This window comes from Lepus europaeus, chromosome 9 (genome assembly GCF_033115175.1).
Source record: "Lepus europaeus isolate LE1 chromosome 9, mLepTim1.pri, whole genome shotgun sequence".
Classification (NCBI taxonomy): domain Eukaryota; kingdom Metazoa; phylum Chordata; class Mammalia; order Lagomorpha; family Leporidae; genus Lepus; species Lepus europaeus.
The window spans coordinates 56,148,508-56,169,120 of NC_084835.1; the positions used below are offsets into that span (position 1 = coordinate 56,148,508).

The 20,613-nt window shown below is 42.7% G+C and overlaps 1 protein-coding gene across 2 annotated transcripts; it reads right to left on the bottom strand.

Moving 5' to 3' along the window:
• Positions 1-1,176: 1,176 nt before the first annotated feature.
• On the bottom strand, positions 1,177-20,460 carry PSMG2 (proteasome assembly chaperone 2). Of its 2 annotated transcripts, none has more exons than XM_062200220.1 (7): positions 20,301-20,459; positions 16,097-16,268; positions 10,862-10,920; positions 5,681-5,799; positions 4,289-4,462; positions 2,265-2,385; positions 1,177-1,553 (listed from the first exon to the last, which is right to left on the bottom strand). In XM_062200220.1, exons 1-7 carry the CDS (start codon positions 20,355-20,357, stop codon positions 1,455-1,457), a joined length of 801 nt encoding a protein of 266 aa, XP_062056204.1. In that variant the 5' UTR covers positions 20,358-20,459; the 3' UTR covers positions 1,177-1,454. The 2 variants fall into 2 exon arrangements, with proteins under 2 accessions (XP_062056204.1, XP_062056205.1); XM_062200221.1 differs by lacking the exon at positions 1,177-1,553 and adding an exon at positions 1,581-1,666 and having other exon boundaries at positions 20,301-20,460.
• Positions 20,461-20,613: the final 153 nt, after the last annotated feature.

The window sequence follows — 20,613 nt, forward strand, 5'->3', positions numbered from 1 at the left end:
TGCTTAATACTTGCTTCATGGCCTGATATGTGATCTATCCAGGAAAATATTCTGTGTGCATTTGACAAAAATGTACATTTTGCTGCTGTTGGGTGAACTGTTTGCTTCCCATATTTGTGTGCTCTGATGTTAGGTGCACATACAGTTGCTAAACATTCCTGATAAACTGAGCTTAATTAATAATTATATAATGTCCATCTTTGTTTCTTGTTTTACAGGTGGGAAAACCAAGGCACAGAAGTAACACAGTTAAGTAGCAGATACATAAGATCATGTATAAACAGGGACTGGGGGGGGTGGGTGCTGGGGTGCAGCAAGTTAAGTTGCTGGCATGCCTGTACCCCATATTGGAGTGTCTAGGATCAAGTCCCACCTCTGCTTAGGAGCCAACTTCCTGCTTATGCACACCCTGGGAGGCAGTAGATGGTGGCTCAACTACATGGGTTCCTGCCTCCCACACAGACTTAGACAGAGTTCCTGGCTACTGACTTCAGCCTGACCCAGCTACACTGTGTCCCACACGTGGCTCAACTGCTACCTTATAATACCTACCCCTGTTCTTTTCTTTTCTTTTCTTTTTTTTTTACTTATTAGACAGGTAGAGTTATAGATAGTGAGAGAGAGAGACAGAGAGAAAGGTCTTCCTTCCATTGGTTCACCTCCCAAATGGCCACTATGGTCGGAATTGCGCTTATCCAAAGCCAGGAGCCAGGTGCTTCCTCCTGGTCTCCCATGTGGGTGCAGGTGCCCAAGCACTTGGGCCATCCTCCACTGCTTTCCCAGGCCACAGCAGAGAGCTGGACCGGAAGAGGAGCAGCCGGGACTAGAACCCGGTGCCCATATGGGATGACGGCACCACAGGCAGAGGATCAGCCATGTGAGCCACGGCACCAGCCCCTATTATTTCTTTTACACTTAGATTCTTTTGAGATGCGAACTCATCCTGAACTAGTGTGGGGATCCACAGAAGTGAAAGAGGGAGAAAGCTCTGAAGATGGAGGAAGGGGCCCGAGCCAAAGAATGTGAGTCTCTGCAAATGGGAATGGGTGGGTGGGAAAGGGATTCTCCCTGCTCTTACCCTAAGAAGACCCAATTTTTGACTTCTAACTTACAGAACTATGGTAAAAATAAATTTGGACTATTTGAAGCCACTAAGTTTGTGGTAATTTATTATAGCAGAAATAGGAAACTATCATTTAAAAAAAGAGAGACATTTCAGACAAAATTACTTAAGAAATAAAATCTTACTGTACAAAATTTACATTTGTTATATCTGAGGAAAAGCATGGCAAAAGATTTTCAGTTAATCCTTTTTTTTTTTTTAGAGATTTTTGTGAAAAGTAAATATTTACTTCCTAATACATTCTCAGATAATACAAATTTCACATTGAAGGTTTAACAGTTGTGTTGGTAATAAGTATCCTGGATTACAAGGTCTAAAACCAAAAAACAGATCAAAAGAGTGCAGGAGGAAGACCACTGCCAAACAGTAATCTCCAAGAACTCGGGATTTTCCATGGCAAGGTGGATGCTGCAGGGTCATCACCCTGTACCTGAAAAAGAAAAAAAAAAACAAAAGACTTTCAGCTTCACCAACAAATCTCCTTTTAACACGCAGGTATTATAAAGCTCTCCCTGTGGAGTCCCATGGGGTAGCCAGGTTTTACTGTAAGGAAAGATAAAGTATAATAAGTTTCTAAGTCTGTATATCACCTAAAGATAAATTTCTTCAAGTTCTAAATCATAAAAATATGCCAGGAAGGCTATAGATGGAGTCTATTAAATAAAATCAAATTCAAGAGGAATAGGGGCTTTGAAAAGAATCAGTGTGATCTGTGTCAGTTTTTTCTTGGCAAAGCACAAATTAAAAAGACAGTTACCCACCAGATAAAGAAGCCTGATGGACTTCTGCCTGAAGGCTAGCTCATTTCTCTGGGTGTCACATTCTCATCTCATTACACAGAAAAGTCCTTTAATCGTGACACATATCCAATAGCTAGAGTATCGCTCACACAGTAATACCTTCTGCATCCTTCAAAAAAAAAACCTAAAACCCAAAGACTTGTTTATTTTTATAAGGATCTGTCTGGCATAATTAATGTAAAATAAACAATAAGTACAATGAAGAACTTAGGATTTTATTTCTTGGAAAACTAGTGTTCATGAAACAACTGTAAATAACTGTCCTGATTTCCAAAAATTCAGCTTAAATTAAATTCTGTACATAACCAGAGAAATAAAAGCTTATGTTACAGAAAACTTACATGTGGTTTGATTATTTGAAGCCATTCATTTAGATATTCAACAAGACCCAATGCATCTGGGATATTGTCCCCTTCCGAGACAAATTTCAGCAGAACTGCCATCTGGATATCTTTACAACAGCTACAACAATAAATAAAGATAATAATTTAGTATTCTTCCACTGATAGAAGACGCTGATTCTAGCATGTCTGTTTTTATAGCCAGGATGACAGTCCAGGTTTTAGGCGAGGAGGGAGCACCACGTCCTAAGATCACTCATTTATTCCCCCTTGCCTGATGCATACCCTTATGTCTGTGGAAACAAAACTAGCAGTCATCTAACAACTGCCTGGGGCACACGCCAGTCTGCACCTCACCCAAGCTGCATGAAAACCATCCTTCCTGCCCCATGTGAGGTCTATTATTATTTAATTAATTTTTTTAAAATTTGAAAGGCAGAGGGAGAGAGGGAGAGAGAGAGGGAGAGATCTTCCATTCCCCAGGTGGCCACTAATGGCTGGGGTAGGGCCAGACTGAAGCCAGGAGACAGGAATTCCATCCAGGTTTCCCACATAAGTGGCCGGGGCCTAGGCACTAGGACCATCTTACATTGCTGTATCAGGTGCACTAGCAGGGAGCTGGATATGAAGTGGAACAACTAGGATTTGTTGGGTGCTTGTATGGGATGCTGGCATCATAGGCCATGGCTTAACTTGCTACACCACAACACTGGCCCCGTGAGGTCTGCTCTGATCCATCCCCAAATCTACTCTTAGAAGATGTATGCTGGGGCTGGCGCTGTGGTATAGCCAGTGGTAAGCCACTGCTTATGACACAGCATCCCAAATTGGCACTAGTTCAAGTTCTGGTTACTCTTCTTCCAATCTAGCTCCTTGCTAATGTGCCTAGGAAAGCAGCAGAGGATGGCCCAAGTACCTGTGTTCCTGCACCCACATGGGAGACCTGGAGGAAGATCCTGGCTCCTGGCTCCTGGCTTTGGAATGGCCCAGCTCCAGCAGTTGCAGCCATTTGGGGAGTGAACAGATGCAAGATCTCTCTCTTTGTCTCTCCCTAACTCTGCCTTTCAAATAAATAAATAAATCTTTAAGAAAAAAATGTGTGTGCTTAGAGAGGTTGCACAGAAAATGTATTGAGATTTCTAAAATCTCATACTTAATAAAGCATTAAATATGGCTTTTGAGGAACAAATTATTCAATTACCAAATATGAACCTTTCCCTTGAATGTAACATGTTTTATAAATATATCTTGAAGATCCCAATAAGTAATGTGACATGCTCTCCTGGTCATCTTAAATTCATTTTTTATAAAATATTTATTTATTGGGGCTGGCACTGTGGCGAAGTGGGTTAAAGCCCCAGCCTGCAGTGCTGGCATCCCATATGGACACTGGTTCAAGTCCCAGCTGCTCCACTTCTGATCCAGCTCTCTGCTATGGCCTGGGAAAGCAGTGGAAGATGGCACAACTCCTTGGGCCGCCCCTGTACCCGTATGGGAGACCCAGAAGAAGCTCCTGGCTCCTGGCTTCGGATCAGTGCAGCTCTGTCTGTTGCTTCCATCTGGGTAGTGAGCCAGCGGATGGAAGACCTCTCTCTCTGCCTCTCCTTCGCTGTTTAACTCTTTCAAATAAATAAAATAATTCTTTAAAAGTTTTTATTTATTTATGTGAAAGGCAGAGTTACAGAGAGGCAGAGAGAGAGGGGAGAGGTCTTCTATCTTCTGGTTCACTCCTCAGATGGCTGCAATGGCTGGAGCTGTACCAATCCAAAGCCAGGAGCCAGGAGCTTCTTCTGGGTCTCCCACATGGGTGCAGGAGCCCAAGGACTTGGGCCATCTTCTACTGCTTTCCCAGGCCACAGCAGAGAGCTGGATGGGAAGTGGAGCAGCTGGGATTCAAATCGGCACCCAAATGGGATGCTGGCACTACAGAGAGCTGCTTTACCTGCTGTGCCACAGTGCTGGCCCCTTAAATTCATTTTTAAGTAAGATGAAAAACAAATGATTAAACAGGCCAACAAACTCACCTTTCATCATACAGTAATTTTGTGATGCCTCCTCCTGGAACACGGACACAAAGATCAGAATCTTCTATTTCAGGAATACATGGGCTTTTTTCCATTTCTTGCCAGTTAAGGCTCTTTATTTTATTTTGAACAGTTTTTTGTATGGAAGGTGTAAGTAGATACCGGAAGGGAGTGCTGAAAGTAATCACATAATTAATATTTTAAAAACTCACAAATATAAACAAAAAGGAATCAATTCTTTTAGCTAAAATTATCTTGGTTTCCATATATTCTGGTACACAACGCAAAACACAAGTCTCAGTAGACTATGGAAGAGTAACTTCTGTAGAAAATAGTGACTGCAGGGCCCATGCTGTGGTGTAGCAAGTAAAGCTACCACCTGCAGTACTGGCATCCCATATGGGCACTGGTTAGAGTCCCGGCTGCTCCACTTCAGATCCAGCTCTTTGCTATGGCCTGGGAAAGCAGTAGAAGATGGCCCAAGACCTTGGTCCCCTGCACCCACATGGGAGACCCGGAAGAAGCTCCTGGCTCGGGAATGGCCCAACTCTGAACACTGCAGCCATTTGAGGGGTTATCTAATAGATGAAGATCTCTCTCTCTCTCTCTGTCCCATCTCTGTAAATCTGCCTTTCAAATAAATAAATAAATAAATAAATATTTTAAAAAATAAAATACTGATCCCTATTTCATACTTAGGAGAGAGTATAAAGAAGGAGGCCACTACAGAAAGACACCTGTTCACAACAGCTCTGCTCCCTTCTGCCACAACGCCTGTAATTTACCATAAGCTTGCTGGAAATTAGCCTGTTATAAAAGGTAACGCTTGGTTTATTATTTTTTCTCCCTGATTTTAAGGTGTATAAATGATCTAAATTAACTAAAAGATAAGAGTATACTATTTAATATTTAACAAGTTAATGTGACAACAATAAAACAGTTTCTATTTCTATTTCTGGGATACCTTGTCTTGTATTTAAGACTTCATTCTGGCAGGCCCAAGAGGTATACTTAAAGGCAACTAGATTTCTACAAATACAAACAGTTGTATATATGGAGATACTGATTTAATCTTTCCAAGGTTACCAACCAGTCTTAGGTGCCCTTTCTCTTCTCTCTCTTTCTCAGTGAGCCCTGTGACTGCCAAGCGCAGGAAACACTGAAGCCTAGCTCCCAAACTCTACACCAAAGCCTTCCTTGAGACTCCCTGAACCAACCTCAGGGAAACCAAAAGGATCCACCTAACTGTTGTGCCTCCTGTGCCTCGGTCTTCTTGTGCCTTCCTCCTTCTAAACGCCAATTAGGAGCTATAAGGATATTCACAGCTTTTAAAATTTAGCTTTTCAACACAGAAAATGATCACAGAATAACACAATAAAGGCAAGCACCTACCTAGACAGCTGTTTGTCATTTCGGTGATAGGAATGACTGCTAGAAAGAACAATGACTCTGGCACAGCCGCTATTTTCCACCCAGCAAAGCAGTTTTTCACAGAATGACTTCGATTTATACTTGGTATGCAATTGAGAGAATAAAAGAAAAATATATAAGCTGGTTCATAGGGTATATGAATATTCTATATCATATTTTATAAACTATGTGATAATCATACGTAATTTGCATACACTAAAATATTAGCATTTTAAGATCCACTTACTCTTCTTAAACTAAAGGTGAAAGATAAAGAGCACGGAACCATTTAATATATCTTTACATTTATGATATAAATTATGAGGGATCCAGATTTCAAAAACATCCCATTCTAAACAGTCCAGTGCTAATAACCAGCCCATGGCCAACTGTGAGTCGTTCTTTCCAGAAACATCTGACTGGCATCTGATCATGAAGCACCCATCAGATGAACGCAGAAAGCCAAACATCTGCCCTCAATTCCTCAAAGGAGCCCGTATCGTGAAGAACAGAAGAGGACACCAACCAAAAAGATGTAACAGCCAATGCAACATGCAAACCTTGTCTGGATCCAGAATTGAAGGATATTGTGAGGAGGACAACTGGGGAAGTTGGGTGATATTACTAAATAACTCATTAAATGTTCACTGTCTTTTGTGTGATAATAGTGTTGTGGCTGTAAAGAAATGTTCTTATTCTCAAAAGATGTCTGCTGAAGTATCATGACGTCATTAGCCTACTTTTGGAATGTTTGGCAGAAGTAAACTATGTGTGTGCTTACAAATTTTTGGGGGGAGAAACCCCACTTTATGTATTCTTGTTCTATAGATTGTTAATAATTATTGGGGCCAGCACTGCAGCATAGTGGGTTATGCCACTACTTGCAATGCTAACATACATATGGGTGCTGGTTCATGTCCTAGCTGCTCCACTTCCTATTCAGCTCTCTGCTAATGTGCCTGGAAAAGCAATGAAGATGGCTCAAGTGCTTGGGCACTTACCACCCACATGGGAGACCTAGATGAAGCTCCTAGTTCCTGGTTTCATTGAGAACATTTGAGGAGTGAACCAGTGATGAAAGACCTCTCTCCCTCTCTCTACCCTCAAATCTATCTTTCACACAAATAAACAAATCTTTTTTTTTTTTTAATTTTATTTGACAGAGTTATAGACAGAGAGAGACAGAGAGAAAGGTCTTCCTTCTGTTGGTTCACCCTCCAAATGGCTGCTACTGCCGGCGCACTGCGCTGATCCGAAGCCAGGAGCCAGGTGCTTCTTCATGGTCTCCCATGCGGGTGCAGGGCCTAAGCACTTGGGGCATGCTCCACTGCCTTCCCGGGCCACAGCAGAGAGCTGGACTGGAAGAGGAGCAACCAGGACTAGAACCTGGTGCCCATATGGGATGCCAGTGCCACAGGAGGAGGATTAACCAAGTGAGCCACGGCACTGGCCCACAAATAAACAAATCTTAAAAAGAAAAAAAAAAAAGGCAGCATAGCATAGTGGTTAAGAGAGACAAGCTCTGGAGTCATGTTATTGGACTGGCATGCCATCTCCCCTCCTGCAGACTGTACATCTCAGGCAAACTGTTTAGTCTTTCTATGCATCAATTATCTCATTTAAAAATGAGAATAATGCTAGTATCTGCTCCACAGAACTGTTGTGAAAATTAAGTATGGTAATAAATATAAGGTGCTTATAACATTAATAGGGCAAAGAATCAATCCTCAATGCTTGTTATTTTAAAATGATTCTTACTTCCATCTACCAAAAATTAAAATGTTTGAGTTGTCTATCTTAATTTTTTAACCTAATACTGATTAGAAAAAGGACAAAAACAGAGAATCATAGAGATGGCAGTGGTCTGGAAGGAGTGGATTCAGAATATATTTCAACATATACATAATTTATATGTAGATGTCACTGTTGAGAGATAATATAAACAGAATAAACCTATAGTATTTATATGCTTAAACCTTTTCATCAATGCTGCCTTAATTGACTCAAGCTAGGGGCTGTCATGGTGGCACAGTGGGTTAAGCTGCTGCTTGCAATGCAGGCATCCTGTAATCAAAGCACTGGTTCAGCTCTCTGCTATGGCCTGGGAAAACAGTAGAGGATGGCCCAAGTGCTTGGGCCCCTGCACCCGCGTGGGCGACCTGGAAGAAGCTCATGGCTCCTGGCTTCGGATCGGCCCAGCTCCAGCCGTTGTGGCCATCTGGGGAGTGAACCATCGGACAGAACACCTCTCTCTCTCTCTCTGCCTCTCCTCTCTCTGTGTAACTCTGACTTTCAAATAAATAAATAAATCTTAAAAAAAAAAAAAAAAAAAAAAGCACTGGTTCAAATCCTGGCTGCTCTTTTACCTCATGCCATCCCTAGCCATGGTGCTCACACATAAGCCTGGGTTCCTTGGAGCTACCAAGATGCTATTCATGTTTCTTTCCTGAGATCAGAACAAATTACTTCCTTGCTCCCACACCCAAACAAGGTCTTTCTGAAAGTGCTACCAGGAGGAGAAATGGTGACTGCACACTGATACACAGGATCATCCTTGACTTTTGAATTATTGCCCCCGTATTACATTACACTTGAACATAATTTTGAAGGCCACATTCACACCATTGCTAGCCATTTGCCTATTCTACAATAGTGGTGGCAACCTGGGGAGATTCGCTTCCTATCTTATCTCCTATTTTCCAGGGATCATTCCCCTGTCACTCTCCAGCAACCATGCTCAAACAAGCTCCAGTATCACCCACGAGATGTCTTTTTTTTGGTAGGGAAAGAAAAAGGTAAGAGTTGCTATAGGCAAGGGAGAATTTTTAAGAGAGAGAGATGCTACTGTGGTTTTTCCTGGCAAGTGGAATGTTGTTGAGACAGCATAATTTTAGGCAGAAAGGAGTCTGTGCCTCTTAATCATAAACAGGGCATTTGTACAATTTAGTCCACAAGAACATGAGCTCAACATTTGACTTCAGCTGTTTGTCTAAGGAGTTTAAGCTGCTGGAGGTCATTGCTCAAATCATAAAGACCCTGTGTTTCTAAATGGGTAAAGATACAGGCATTCTTAGCAGTTACTGTTACTTCTTCCATGCTAAGTGCACTGTCTAAATCTTCAGTAATCACTTAGTATAACAGATAGTCATTTCAATTTTCTTGCCTTCTATATTTAAAGACTAAAACATTCCTGTTTTCCTGTACCTATAGGGCTTTGTCAGGAAATTCAAAAGGGCCTTTTTTGTACTTTCTCTAGCGTGAGCTTCTCATTCTTATCAAAAGGTAAAACAGTCTATTTGCTGCAGCCTGGAATCTTTGCTTTTGGAGCTCTCATGCTGTTCAGGAAATGGACACTCACTGGGTCAGGGGGGTAGCTGCACACTGCGTATACAGATGGAACTTGTCTCGTCTGCACTCTGCTGGGTTACAGGATCCCAGAAGGCAATCGTGTTTACCTGATGGATCTCATGTCTTTATTTTTCATGTAATGGGGTTTTTTCTTGCTGTAGTGGCTTTTGCCAGAGGAGTGACTCATAAGCAGAGTTCTGTGCACTGCATGAAATGCTTTCTCTCTGTCCTCCATTTTTAGTGATTCCTGGGTCTATGTGGTGTCTCAAAAGAACCAATAATACACATTTCTCAGTTTGAGAATGTGATCTGGTCATGAGTTATCATTCCTTCCCATGTGTAACTGACACAGCCTGGTTTCCAGATGAGAAATGTATAAACCCAGTGTTAGCAAACCATGAAGCTGTACTTCAACTATGAAAAAAATGTTTCCTACATCTGTTCAGACATAATTAAAACTGTTCCTCAACACTATACCTCATCTCTCTTGAAGCAAACTGTACAATTCTTGCCAGAATAAATGCCATTATCTGTGTTTCAGAGAATGCCTCCATATGATTGTGTGTGTGTGTATGTGTGTGGTGTATGTGAGAAAACTACGGGAAAACACCTGCCAAGGGCAAAAGCTCTTACAGGGCACAGATATGAACTCCTCCTCTGGTAACAGGCTATTCAATGAACCACATAGTCACTTCAAATAAACAATTTCTGCTCAAAATTATTCAAAGGAGCAGCCCACCTTGAAAACTGTCCCTGAGATTGGTATGTGTCTAATTTGTTGTATAAAACCTTTCCTTTCTTCATTTTAAACTTTGGCTATCAAGTCAAAAAAAGGTATTAAATGAAAACAAACTATTTTATATTTAATTCAGAAGAGTGAAGAGAAAAGAAAAACTCAGTCTTTATATAAGTTCCAAGGACATTAGGGCTTTTCTAGCTTTAGGAGACTTTGTACTGCTGATTTTTATAGATTCTTGTTTTGAGGTAAACAGGTCTCTGGAGGACCTGTTGAGTGGCAACGGCATTCCACTGTGATCCCTCTGAAATCAGTTTTGTAAGCCAGCAGCAGCATCTGTTTGGTCTAGGGTCCTGTGAGGTGTCAGGTTTCCCACACGTCTGCGTGCTGCTCCTCAGTGCGACAGCTGCGGGCCCTCTCAGTCATCGTGTCTGTGCTTAATTCCAAGTGTCTACACCTGTAGTCTGATCTCTATCTGCTATCCTAATTGGTAATTGCCTGTAGATTATTTTGATGATCTTGCTTGAAGACTGATTCATACTTTTCAATCTGATAGAAATAGTTTTTTTTCCTGCTTATATGTTAAAAAAAAAAAAAAAAAAAAAAGTCCTAGCTATTCTTCTGATTCAGATCCCTGTTAATGTGCCTAGGAAGGCAGTGTAAGATGACCCAAGTACTTGGGCCCCTGCACACATGTGGGAGAATCAGAGTTCTAGGCTCCTGGCTTTGACCTGGACCAGACCCTGCTGTTGCAGCCACTTGGGAAATGAACCAGCATATGGAAGATCTCCCTTTCTCTGTCACTCTGCCTTTCAAAATAAATAAAATAAATCTACAAAAAAAGAGAAAAGACTCAAGCTGAAAGTCCCAATTCTTTTCTTTATAATCATGAAATGAAGGTAACACATCTGAAATATTACAAGATGATGTCTCTCCAAAGTCAGACTTTTCTCAACTTTTCTTTACATATAGTAAAAGCAGTAGAAATGATTTTCAAACTTTAATTCGTAATGATACTGACTTGGCATTTTTCTCATTGCATGTGACTTTACTTATAATGGAAAATATGACATACTAACCTTAATAAAAATGGATCTTAACTGAAGAACCACTAGCTTCTTTGAAGGCAATGAATACACTACAAAGACAAGGAGAAAATGAAATCATACAATAGGTAAAATAATAGTTATACAAGTTGAATATGATAAAAACAATTGTAATAACCTTTGCATCTAAATATAATTAACATCTAGAACATATGCAGTATATCAATTGGTTAAATTTTTTTAGAAATTTTTTTAGAAATGTCTTAAATGGGCCAGCGCTGCGGCTCACTTGGCTAATCCTCCACCTGTGGCGCCGGCACACCGGGTTCTAGTCCCGGTTGGGGCGCTGGATTCTGTCCCGGTTGCTCCTCTTCCAGTCCAGCTCTCTGCTGTGGCCCAGGAGTGCAGTGGAGGACGGCCCAAGTGCTTGGGCCCTGCACCCGCATGGGAGACCAGGAGAGGCACCTGGCTCCTGGCTTCGGATTGGCGCAGCACACCGGCTGTAGTGGCCACTTGGGGAGTGAACCAACGGAAAAAGGAAGCCCTTTCTCTCTGTTTCTCTCTTAAAAAAAAAAAAAAAGAAAAGAAGAAGAAGAAAAAAAGAAATGCCTTAAATGTACCAGTGGGCTTTATTCTACAGAATAGATTGACTTCTGAGAAGTTGACTGTAAGAAAACACCAAAAGTTATTTTTCTTAAGATTTTAATTGTAAAACTCTGGCAAGTATTCCCCTGGAAATTTCTGATGATATGAAAATAAAATCATCTTTAAGAAAGCTAACCTTCTGTTTCAGATATTTGCCCTCTTTCCTTCAGAAAAGCACAATCATTGGGATATTAATGGAAGAAATAGTAAAAGGTAGGAGAATGTTAGCCACATAAAGAAAACCCCTGAATAGGTACATTTGTGTTCTTCAGGAGTTTATTGAAAGATCTTAAGTAACATGTAACATTTCTTTGTGTCAACCTGTGTGCATTTTTCCTAGGAAAAGGATCCATAGTTTTCATTAGATTCTACAAGAGGCTCACTAGAAAAATGTTTAAGGCTCTCGTGCCCAACTTCTTCTCTAAGAATGAGAAGCGCCTTATATGACCCAAGAACAAAATAGAGTCCCTAAGGACACAGGATTAGGCCACTGTGCTATGGAAAAGCAGTTGGCTACTGTAAATGGATGACAAACAACTCTAGCCTGGGAAAATCCTTTGGTGGATTAGGTCTCCCTCCGTCAGAAGTCTTTTGGGGACTGACTGCTTGTGGCTAGTGTACTGTGGTGTGATTAGGGACTATGCTGCCCTCAGCAAGTCTAGTCAGCCCCAGGTCTGTTGGGGATAAAGCATACTAGAACAAGATGTATAGGCATTAGGGAAAAGGGAATCAATTTAGGACAAACAGACCAAAGCCTAGGCCACTGAGGCTTCAAGTCTCTCTCTGACATACACAGACTGAACAGATACAAGTGTAAGAAGTATACATCTGTAGGGGACAGGCAGGCTAAGCTTTAAAACATAAATGTGCCATTTTCAACAACAGTAGTACTCAGTCTCCAGCAGTGTCCCACAGGGCCCTTTTCTGTTGTTAAAATCCTGTTTCCTACTACTTTTTTCTTCTGATGTGATACAACACAAAAGCAACAACACCTTTTTTTTTTTATTCCTGCTAGAAATACCTACCTTCTATCTAATGAAGCCTAAAGGCCCAAATGCAGTTACTGAAAATACAGGGCTTGAGGAACAAGGCAAATGATGCTACAAGGAAGCAATCAGATGAACACAGAAGGTGAGCCATTCCACAGGACATCAGGGCCAGTCTTCAGCAAATCAGTAAAGTGATAAAGGGGAGAAAATGGACTACTTTATAGCACAGATTTTAAGGGGACAATCAGATGTACTATGAGTCTTGGTTTGAAGAAACTAACTTCAAACAACATTTTAAGGTAAACAGAGTTAATCTCAATACGGATAAGGTATAGGCAGATATTAAGAAATAACTAATTTTGTTAATAGTGATGTTATTTTAGCTATTTAGGAAAAAGTTCTTATGTTTTAAGAGATGCATACTTACATATTAAAGAGTGGAATGTCACAATGTCTGTAATTTCTTTCAAAGTACCTCATCTTAAAAAATAAAGTAGGGCTGGTGCTGTGGTATAGCAGCTTAAACTGAGAACTATAGTGCTGGCATCCCATATATGGGTGCAGGTTCAAGACTTGGCTGCTCTTCTGATCCAGCTCTCTGCTATGGCCTGGGAAAGCAGTAGAAGATGGCCCAGGTGCTTAGGCCCCTGCAGCCACGTGGGAGACCCAGAAGAAGCTCCTGGCTTTGGATCAGCCCAGCTCTGGCCATTGTGGCTATTTGGGGAGTGAACCAGTGATGGAAGACTTCTCTCTCCCTCTGCCTTTCAAATAAATAAATAAATAAATCTTTTGAAAATAAATAAATGAATAAAGTAGGGCCATTGCTGTGGCACAGTGAGTTAAGCTGCGGCCTGAAGTGCCGGCATCCTAGTAGGCGCTGTTTCAAGACCTAGCTGCTCCACTTCTGATCCAGTTCCCTGATAACGTGCCTGGGAAGGCAGTGGAGGATGACCCGAGTCCTTGGGCCCTTGCAACCACATGGGAGGCCCAGAGAAAGCTCCTGGTTCCTAGCTTTGGCCTGGCCTAGCACTGGCTATTGTAGCCACTTGGGGGAGTTAATCAGTGAATGGAAGATCTCCCTGTCTCTCTTAATTCTATTTTCAAATAAATAAATAAATAAATAAATCTTTTAATAATAATAATAATAATAATACAGTAAGGGGTCAGGTGTTTGGCTTAGCTGTAAAGACGCTGGTTGGGACACTACCACCATCCCATATTGGCATGCCTGGGTTTGAGTCTCAGCTCTGACTCCTGATTCCAGCTTCTTGTTAATGTGCATATTTGGAGGCAACATTTGATGGCTCAAGCAGCTTGGTCCCTGCCACCCATATGGGAGACCTGAATTGAGATCCTGGCCTCTGGCTTTGGCCTGGCTCAGCCTTTGCCATTGTATGCATTTGGGGAATGAACCAGAAGATTGGAGCCCTATCTGGTTCTTTCTGCTTATACTTCTGTCTCTTAAAAAAAAAAAAAAAAAAGAAAGAAAGAAAGAAAGGTTAAATGGATTAAAGAACTATATAACTATATCTAGGTGCTGGCGTGATATAGCAAGTGAAGCCACTGCCCGTTACCCCAGTATCTCATATGGATGCCTTTCATGTCCCAGCTGCTCCACTTCCAGTACAGCTCCCTGCTAAAGGCCTAAGAAAGCAGATGATGGCCCAAGTACCTGGGCCCCTGCCACCCATGCTGGAGACCCAGAAGAAGCTCCTGGCTTTGGCCTGGCCCAGTGCTAGCTGCTGTGGCCACCTGATAGAGTGAACCAGCAAATGGAAGCTCTCACTTTGTCTCTCCCTCTCTCTCCGTATCTCTTTCAAAATAAATAAATCTTTAAGAAAAAAAAAAAAAAACCTATATCCATATAATTGCCTTGCTGTCGAGTTTGTATAAAAGGAAAAGCCTACAGACCTTCTATGTGAGTGAAGGTGCACTTGCAGGTGGTGTGGTGCTAACACGGAGGTCTCTGGGGCCAGAACGTCTTGATTACAATTACAGTTGCATCAATTTCTGAGCATGTGACCTAAAATAACTTACTTCTCTATGCCATGCTTTAAAAAAAAATGTATTTATTTATTTATTTGAAAGGCAGAGTTACAGAGAGAGGGAGAGAGAGTAAAAGAGAGAGATCTTCTATCTGTTGGTTCATTCCCCAAATGGCCCCAAGTGGCAGGAGCTGGGCTGATCTGAAGCCAGGAGCTTCTTCTGGGTTTCCCATGTGGGTGCAGGGGCCCAAGCACTTGGGCCATCTTCTGCTGCTTTCTCAGGCACATTAGCACGGAGCTGGATCAAACGTGAAGCAGCTGGGACTGAAACCAGTCCCCATATGGGATGCCAGCACTGCAAACAGTGGCTTTACCTGCTATGTCACAGCGCCAGCCCTGCCACGTGCTTCCTTAATCAATAAAACTACCTTAGGGAATAGTTGTGAGGATTAATGTAAGTGCACACAGCTTCACCTCATATTAAATACTCAACACACGGGACTGCCTTCATTAGTGGAAGGTGTATGAATTCTTGTCCTACCAGTCTGAGTCTTTTATACTCTAAGGCAGAGGTGGAACTATGCGGCCAGTGGGTTGTATAAGGCCCATGAAATAATTTTGTCTGGCCCTGCCACAGCAACTGCAGGGCTCAACATTCAACAAGTCTATACAGTTAGCTAATATAATTTTGTATGGCCTGTTTATGATGTTACAAACATCCAAATGGCCCTTAGAAGAAAAAAAAGTTCCCCACCTCTGCTCTAAGGCAAACTAAACTAAAAATTTAGGCTGGGGTTAACAAAGCCATCTTTTCTTTAGGAATTTCAATAGTAAGGTTATTTCTCACAAGTGTATCTCACTGTTGCAAGCTATGAACAATGACATGGTCAACAGGGCTGACAAAAGCCACAAAGCTCCTTCATTTGTGTTTTAATTGACCAACGGCCTTTCATACTCCTCTTTCCCCTTGAGATTTGAGTTTGCAGAAGAATCAGCCACATCAAACCAAGTAACTGGACACTCCTGTACTTCCTGACCACCAGGAGCTTCCTTACTCTCGTGCTTCTGTGCTGCATTATAACCAGAGGTTTGTGTGATGGAAACTGTGTGCTCTGACTAATCCATAATAATTCCAGTAAGGAATTACGGCGCTTAACAACATAGGAAGAGACCACACATACTAGTGACACCAAGCAACTCAACCTCTCTGAGCCTTACCTGTACTATTACAAATCCTATGATGTGACGGGATGACTCATGAAGCTTACGTGAAGTAGCACATATTAATAAGCATATGGGACTGAGCCTAGTGGAACTGTCTTCTCCTTTCTGTAGTGTTAGTGATAGTTACACACCCAGTAAGCACAGAAAATAAAGCTGAGAATAAATGATCCATGTGGATAAAAAAACCATGTTGGAAAAAAATGGAAATCTTAAATTCTACCCAAAAATATAAGCATGGTCTATATTCAAAACTCTCATAGGAGCTGTCATTTAAAAAAGTCAAAAACTAAATCCAGGACACAAAATAGAATATGATGGGTTGTAACTTCCACACAAAGCCAGCATACCACAAACCAGAATCCATAATTTATTTCTAATTTAAAACAACTGTACCTTGTAACAAAATATTCTGAAGTCTCACATACCTTCAGCGTTGGTACTGAGTTCTGCTGCATTCTCTTTTGCTGTTGCGTAGGGATTGTTTCCAACAATTGGCACAAGACAATCAGTATAGAAGTAACCAATCTTACACATATCCAGGGTAGAAATGATCAGATCTATTGCAAGCTGGCCAACATTTCCAACAGAAACTGCTGGCTGAAATCATAAAACATAGGTTCAATGAGTCACCACAATTAGTAGCACTTTTAAAGACTAGACAGAAGTCAGTAAGTATCACATGTTTATGTTCAGGTACATCAAGCTAGATACTGACACTAACACTAGCTGTAACTGAAATATCAGTTGGGGCCTCATCTACTTCTGAGACAACTGATTCAACAAATAATTACTGAAGACTTATTACATGTCAATCACTACTCTAGACACAGGGAATACAGTAAAACAAACCAACAAACTTCCTGCCCTCCTGGACCTTCCATTCTAGTGAAGGAATGGTTTGCTTGAAATAAGCAAAACAGGGGCAGGCAATGTGGTGTAGCAGGTAAAGCCATTGCCTATGATGCCCACATCCCACATGGGTGCTGGTTTGTGTCCCGGACCACTTCTGATCCAGCTCCCTGCTAATAGCCTGGAAAAAGCATCAGAAGATGGTCCAAGTGCTTGGGCCCATGCCACCCATGTTGGAGACCCAGAAGCTCCTGGCTCCTGGCTTAGGCCTGGCCCAGGCCTGGCCATTGTGGCCATTTAGGGAATGAACCAGCAGATGAAAGATCTCTGTCTTTCCTTCTCTCTCTGTAACTTTAATTTTCAAATAAATAAATAAATCTTCTTTTAAAAAATAAGCAAAATAAATAGTAAAATATAGAATGCTAAGTACTATGGAGAGAAATAAAGTGTGAGCATGTGTATATGTGGCTAGTTGCAACTCTAAGTAGGATGATCAAGGAAAGACACACAGTAAGATGACAAAAGACTACATCCTTAAAGAGGAAAATGTACAAGAGACTTGGGGAATGAATACTTCGGGCAGTGGGACAGCAACTGTAAGGGCTGTTAGAGATGGAAAAAAAAGCACTCGTGGGTGTTTCCATTCACTCTTTTAGTGCTTTTTTCTATACCAACTTCCAGAAGATAGAGGGACCTTATGTGATCACCTTAAACACATGTACACATACACATATCCCTGACTGCAAACAGACAAACTGAAAAATCTATCTCTTAGAATATTTATCTGCGCTTCAGAGCCTGATGAATATGTCCACCTGGTTATGTCACAGGCTGCCCACATTCAACATGTACAAAATAAAAATACACTTTTGCCTGAGTTTTTTCCCACATTTCAGTAAAGAGCAACATTGTTCATCTAAACCAAAAAACTTCTTTATCCCTTCCAACTACATCTAATACATGAGAAATTCTTACTGATCCAATCTCTAAAGTATTAAAACTGAGCCCCATCTCTAATGTCTTTGACATAGACATGATCAAGCCCTAGTTTCTCTTTTCCACTTTCTCTATGTTGATAACAACAAATCAACTCCTTATTAAAGATTAAGTCACTAAATTAGGGACAAGTCACCAGATTCCATTTTGAGATGCTTCAGGAAACCCCAGTCCCCAGTCAAAAAGCAACTACCCACCCACAGACCCCAGACCGACTGGAGCCCACTTTGCCATGACAGCATGCTCAGAAGAGCACACAGGTGATCCTACCACTGACCAACCAAAGAGAAGTCATGAGGACTGCGGGCCAACTAGAGACCTGCACATAAACTGAGCCCACACTGTTCAATCCCAACTTCATATAAAATTCATCACCTTTAATTTCTCAAGGAGCCTAGTAACTGAGTGGAAACAGCCTGACGGCTTGCTCTGTCCGTTGCAACAAACAGCTACTTTCTTCTACCAGCCAAGTATCAGTGACTGGCTTGCTGTGTGTGAGCCAGAAAGGTCAGGTTCTCCAACAGTTACCACCTCCTACAACTATTTTATTTTTGCCTTCAGAGAGTTCCTTCAGTGTCCTCCATTTCTCACTGATGTTATAGATCAGTCCCCTGGTCCCTCTTGTACCTTCCTTCCCACGATTTTGCTACGTTGATTAGACTTTTCTACATCACCCTTTTCTTCCTCACTACTGGATTCTTCTTTCAGCATGTAAACATGCTCCAGTGGTTTTTTTTTTTTTTTTAAGCTTTATTTATTTAAGTGGAAGAGTTACAGAGAAAGAGAGAGATAGAGATAGAGATATATAGAGAGAGGTCTTCCATTCACTGGTTCACTCCCCAAATGGCCACAATGAGGGAGCTGGGCCAATCCAAAACCAGGAGCCAGAAGCATCTTCTGGGTTTCCTACGTGGGTGCAGGGGTCCAAGGACCTGGGTCATATTCCACTGCTTTCCCAGGCCACAGCAGAGAGCTGGATCAGAAGTGGAGCAGCTGGGACTCGAAAGAGCACCCATACGGGTTGCTGGCACTGCAGGCGGCAGCTTACCTGCTACACCACAGCACCAGCCCTGTCAGTATTTTTCATTCTAAAAAACCCTCCTTGACCCCACACTCTCCTCACTGCCACCTCATTTCTTATGTCCCTATAGAGCCAAAATCTCCAACAGTTGTTCACTAAAATATAAGAAAGGACTTTCTGAAGGAATGAATGCATACACATACACACACACACACACACACGTCCCTAGCTCCTCTAGTCCCATTTACCCAGCCCATTCCAACATGATTTGCCACTGTACCACTCCACTGGTAACTGTCTGCCCTGGGGACAACCATTCACCTACATATTGCTAAATCCAAACACTTTGTGTATGTGTGTGTTTTAAGATTTATTCTTTATTTGGAAGGCAGAATTAGAGAAAGAGAAAGAGAGAGGCCGAGACAGAGAGACCGATATCTCCCATCAGCTGGTTCACTCCTCAAATGGCTGCAACAGCCAGGGCTGGCACAGGCTGAAGCCAGGAACTTCATCTAGTCTCCCACATGGGTGCAGGGGCCCAAGGATGTAGCTCATCTTTGGCTGCTTTCCCAGGCACCCTAGCAGGGAGCTGGACTGGATGTGGAAAAGCCGGGACTCAAACTGGCACTGATATGGGATGCTGGCATTGCAGGGGGCAGCTTAACCTGTTGGGCCACAGCACCCACCCCCAGACACTTTTGAAGGCAAACTCTTGACTACTTTGACAGATGGCCACTCCCTCCTTTTTGAAATATTCTCACCTCTGGGTTTATGCATTTGATTTCAATGAATACAAGCGATAATTCTGGGGCCAGCACTGTGGCACAGCAGGTGAAGCTGCTGCCTGTGACACTGGCACCCCATATTAGAAGTGCTAGTTGGAGTAGCTCCACATCTCACCCAGCTCCCTGTTGAAGTGCAGAGATGGCATGGGTACTTGGACCCCTGCCGTCCACTCTGACAGCTGTCTCCCTCCACCTTCTACCGTTCCCAGAAGTGCCTTCTGCCTGTTCCCCCCCTTCCATGCGTCATTCCAAACTCCTCATGGCCCCCAGGCCACCCACACCTGTGTGCCTCTGTTTTAGGCAGTTATCTTTCTGAACCCCCATCCCCATATTTTACATTAGTCTACGAAGCTTTTCTCATCAGACCCCGTTCCCCTTTCTCTGCTATGCTCTCAGGGCCTTTGTGTACCCTTTTTAAACTTCAAACATTAATTGCTCTTACTAGTTAAACGTGGATTTCCAACAAGACTGTAAGCTTATTGAGGACAAGCACCTAGTTTTATGTTCCAGTTCTAACCAAAAAACTATTTGCATGTAACATGTTTATTTAAACAATGAATGACTTTGGGCAACTGTAAGGTCGCTAACACTGCGTGTTGGCTATTGGCTGGCAAAAATCATTTTTATTATTCTATCCACAGTTCTGTCGTTAATGACAATAACGTGTTAGCTTAAGACTGACTCTAAAACTAGCTGGGAAAAATGGTCTAGGATGAAATTTAAGGATGCCCTGCACAACACACATATCAAGTATCTGGAATACGCGAACCTATTATGTTTCGCAGGCAACAAAGACTGCGACGTGTGCACTAGGGTACGTTGTGCTTGGACCGCAGCTTCTAGCGACAACTTCCCTACTATTTCAAAGGCTGAACACCAAAAATTAAAACCAGCGCCCTCCTCTCCCAAGGCCCGGCCGAGGCGGACACCGCGGCGCCCCCCAGAGGCCCGCAGCGCCCGGCGCAGGCGGAGACTCACCATCAGGAGCGTGAAGCCCGACAGGTCGGGGAACGTCTCCCCGCAGGGAATGAACATGGTCCCCGCACGGCCGGAGCACGGGGCCGAGCGCAGGCCGCGGGTCGGCGGAAGCCGGAGTCGGGCGCCGTAGCCGGTGGCCCAGGCCCTAGAACCCCGCGGCCGCGGGCGGGACCTTGGAGTCCCTCGGCGCGGGGTCCTGAGGGTCCGTCCAGCTCCCTGCCGGGCCGGAGGGAGGAACGAGGCCGCCGCGAGGACGGGGAAGGGGAGCGGGGGGCTCTGTGGGAGACCCTGGCCAGGCCCGGCGGCGGGGCGA

Coding starts and splice junctions, on each gene's coding strand:
- PSMG2 (XM_062200220.1), bottom strand. CDS start 20,357: ATGTTCATTCCCTGCGGGGAGACGTTCCCCGACCTGTCGGGCTTCACG. Junction 5,800..10,861: donor TAAGATCCATTTTTATTAAG/GTTAGTATGTCA, acceptor TTGCATACCAAG/TATAAATCGAAGTCATTCTG. Junction 4,463..5,680: donor AATGACAAACAGCTGTCTAG/GTAGGTGCTTGC, acceptor GATTACTTTCAG/CACTCCCTTCCGGTATCTAC.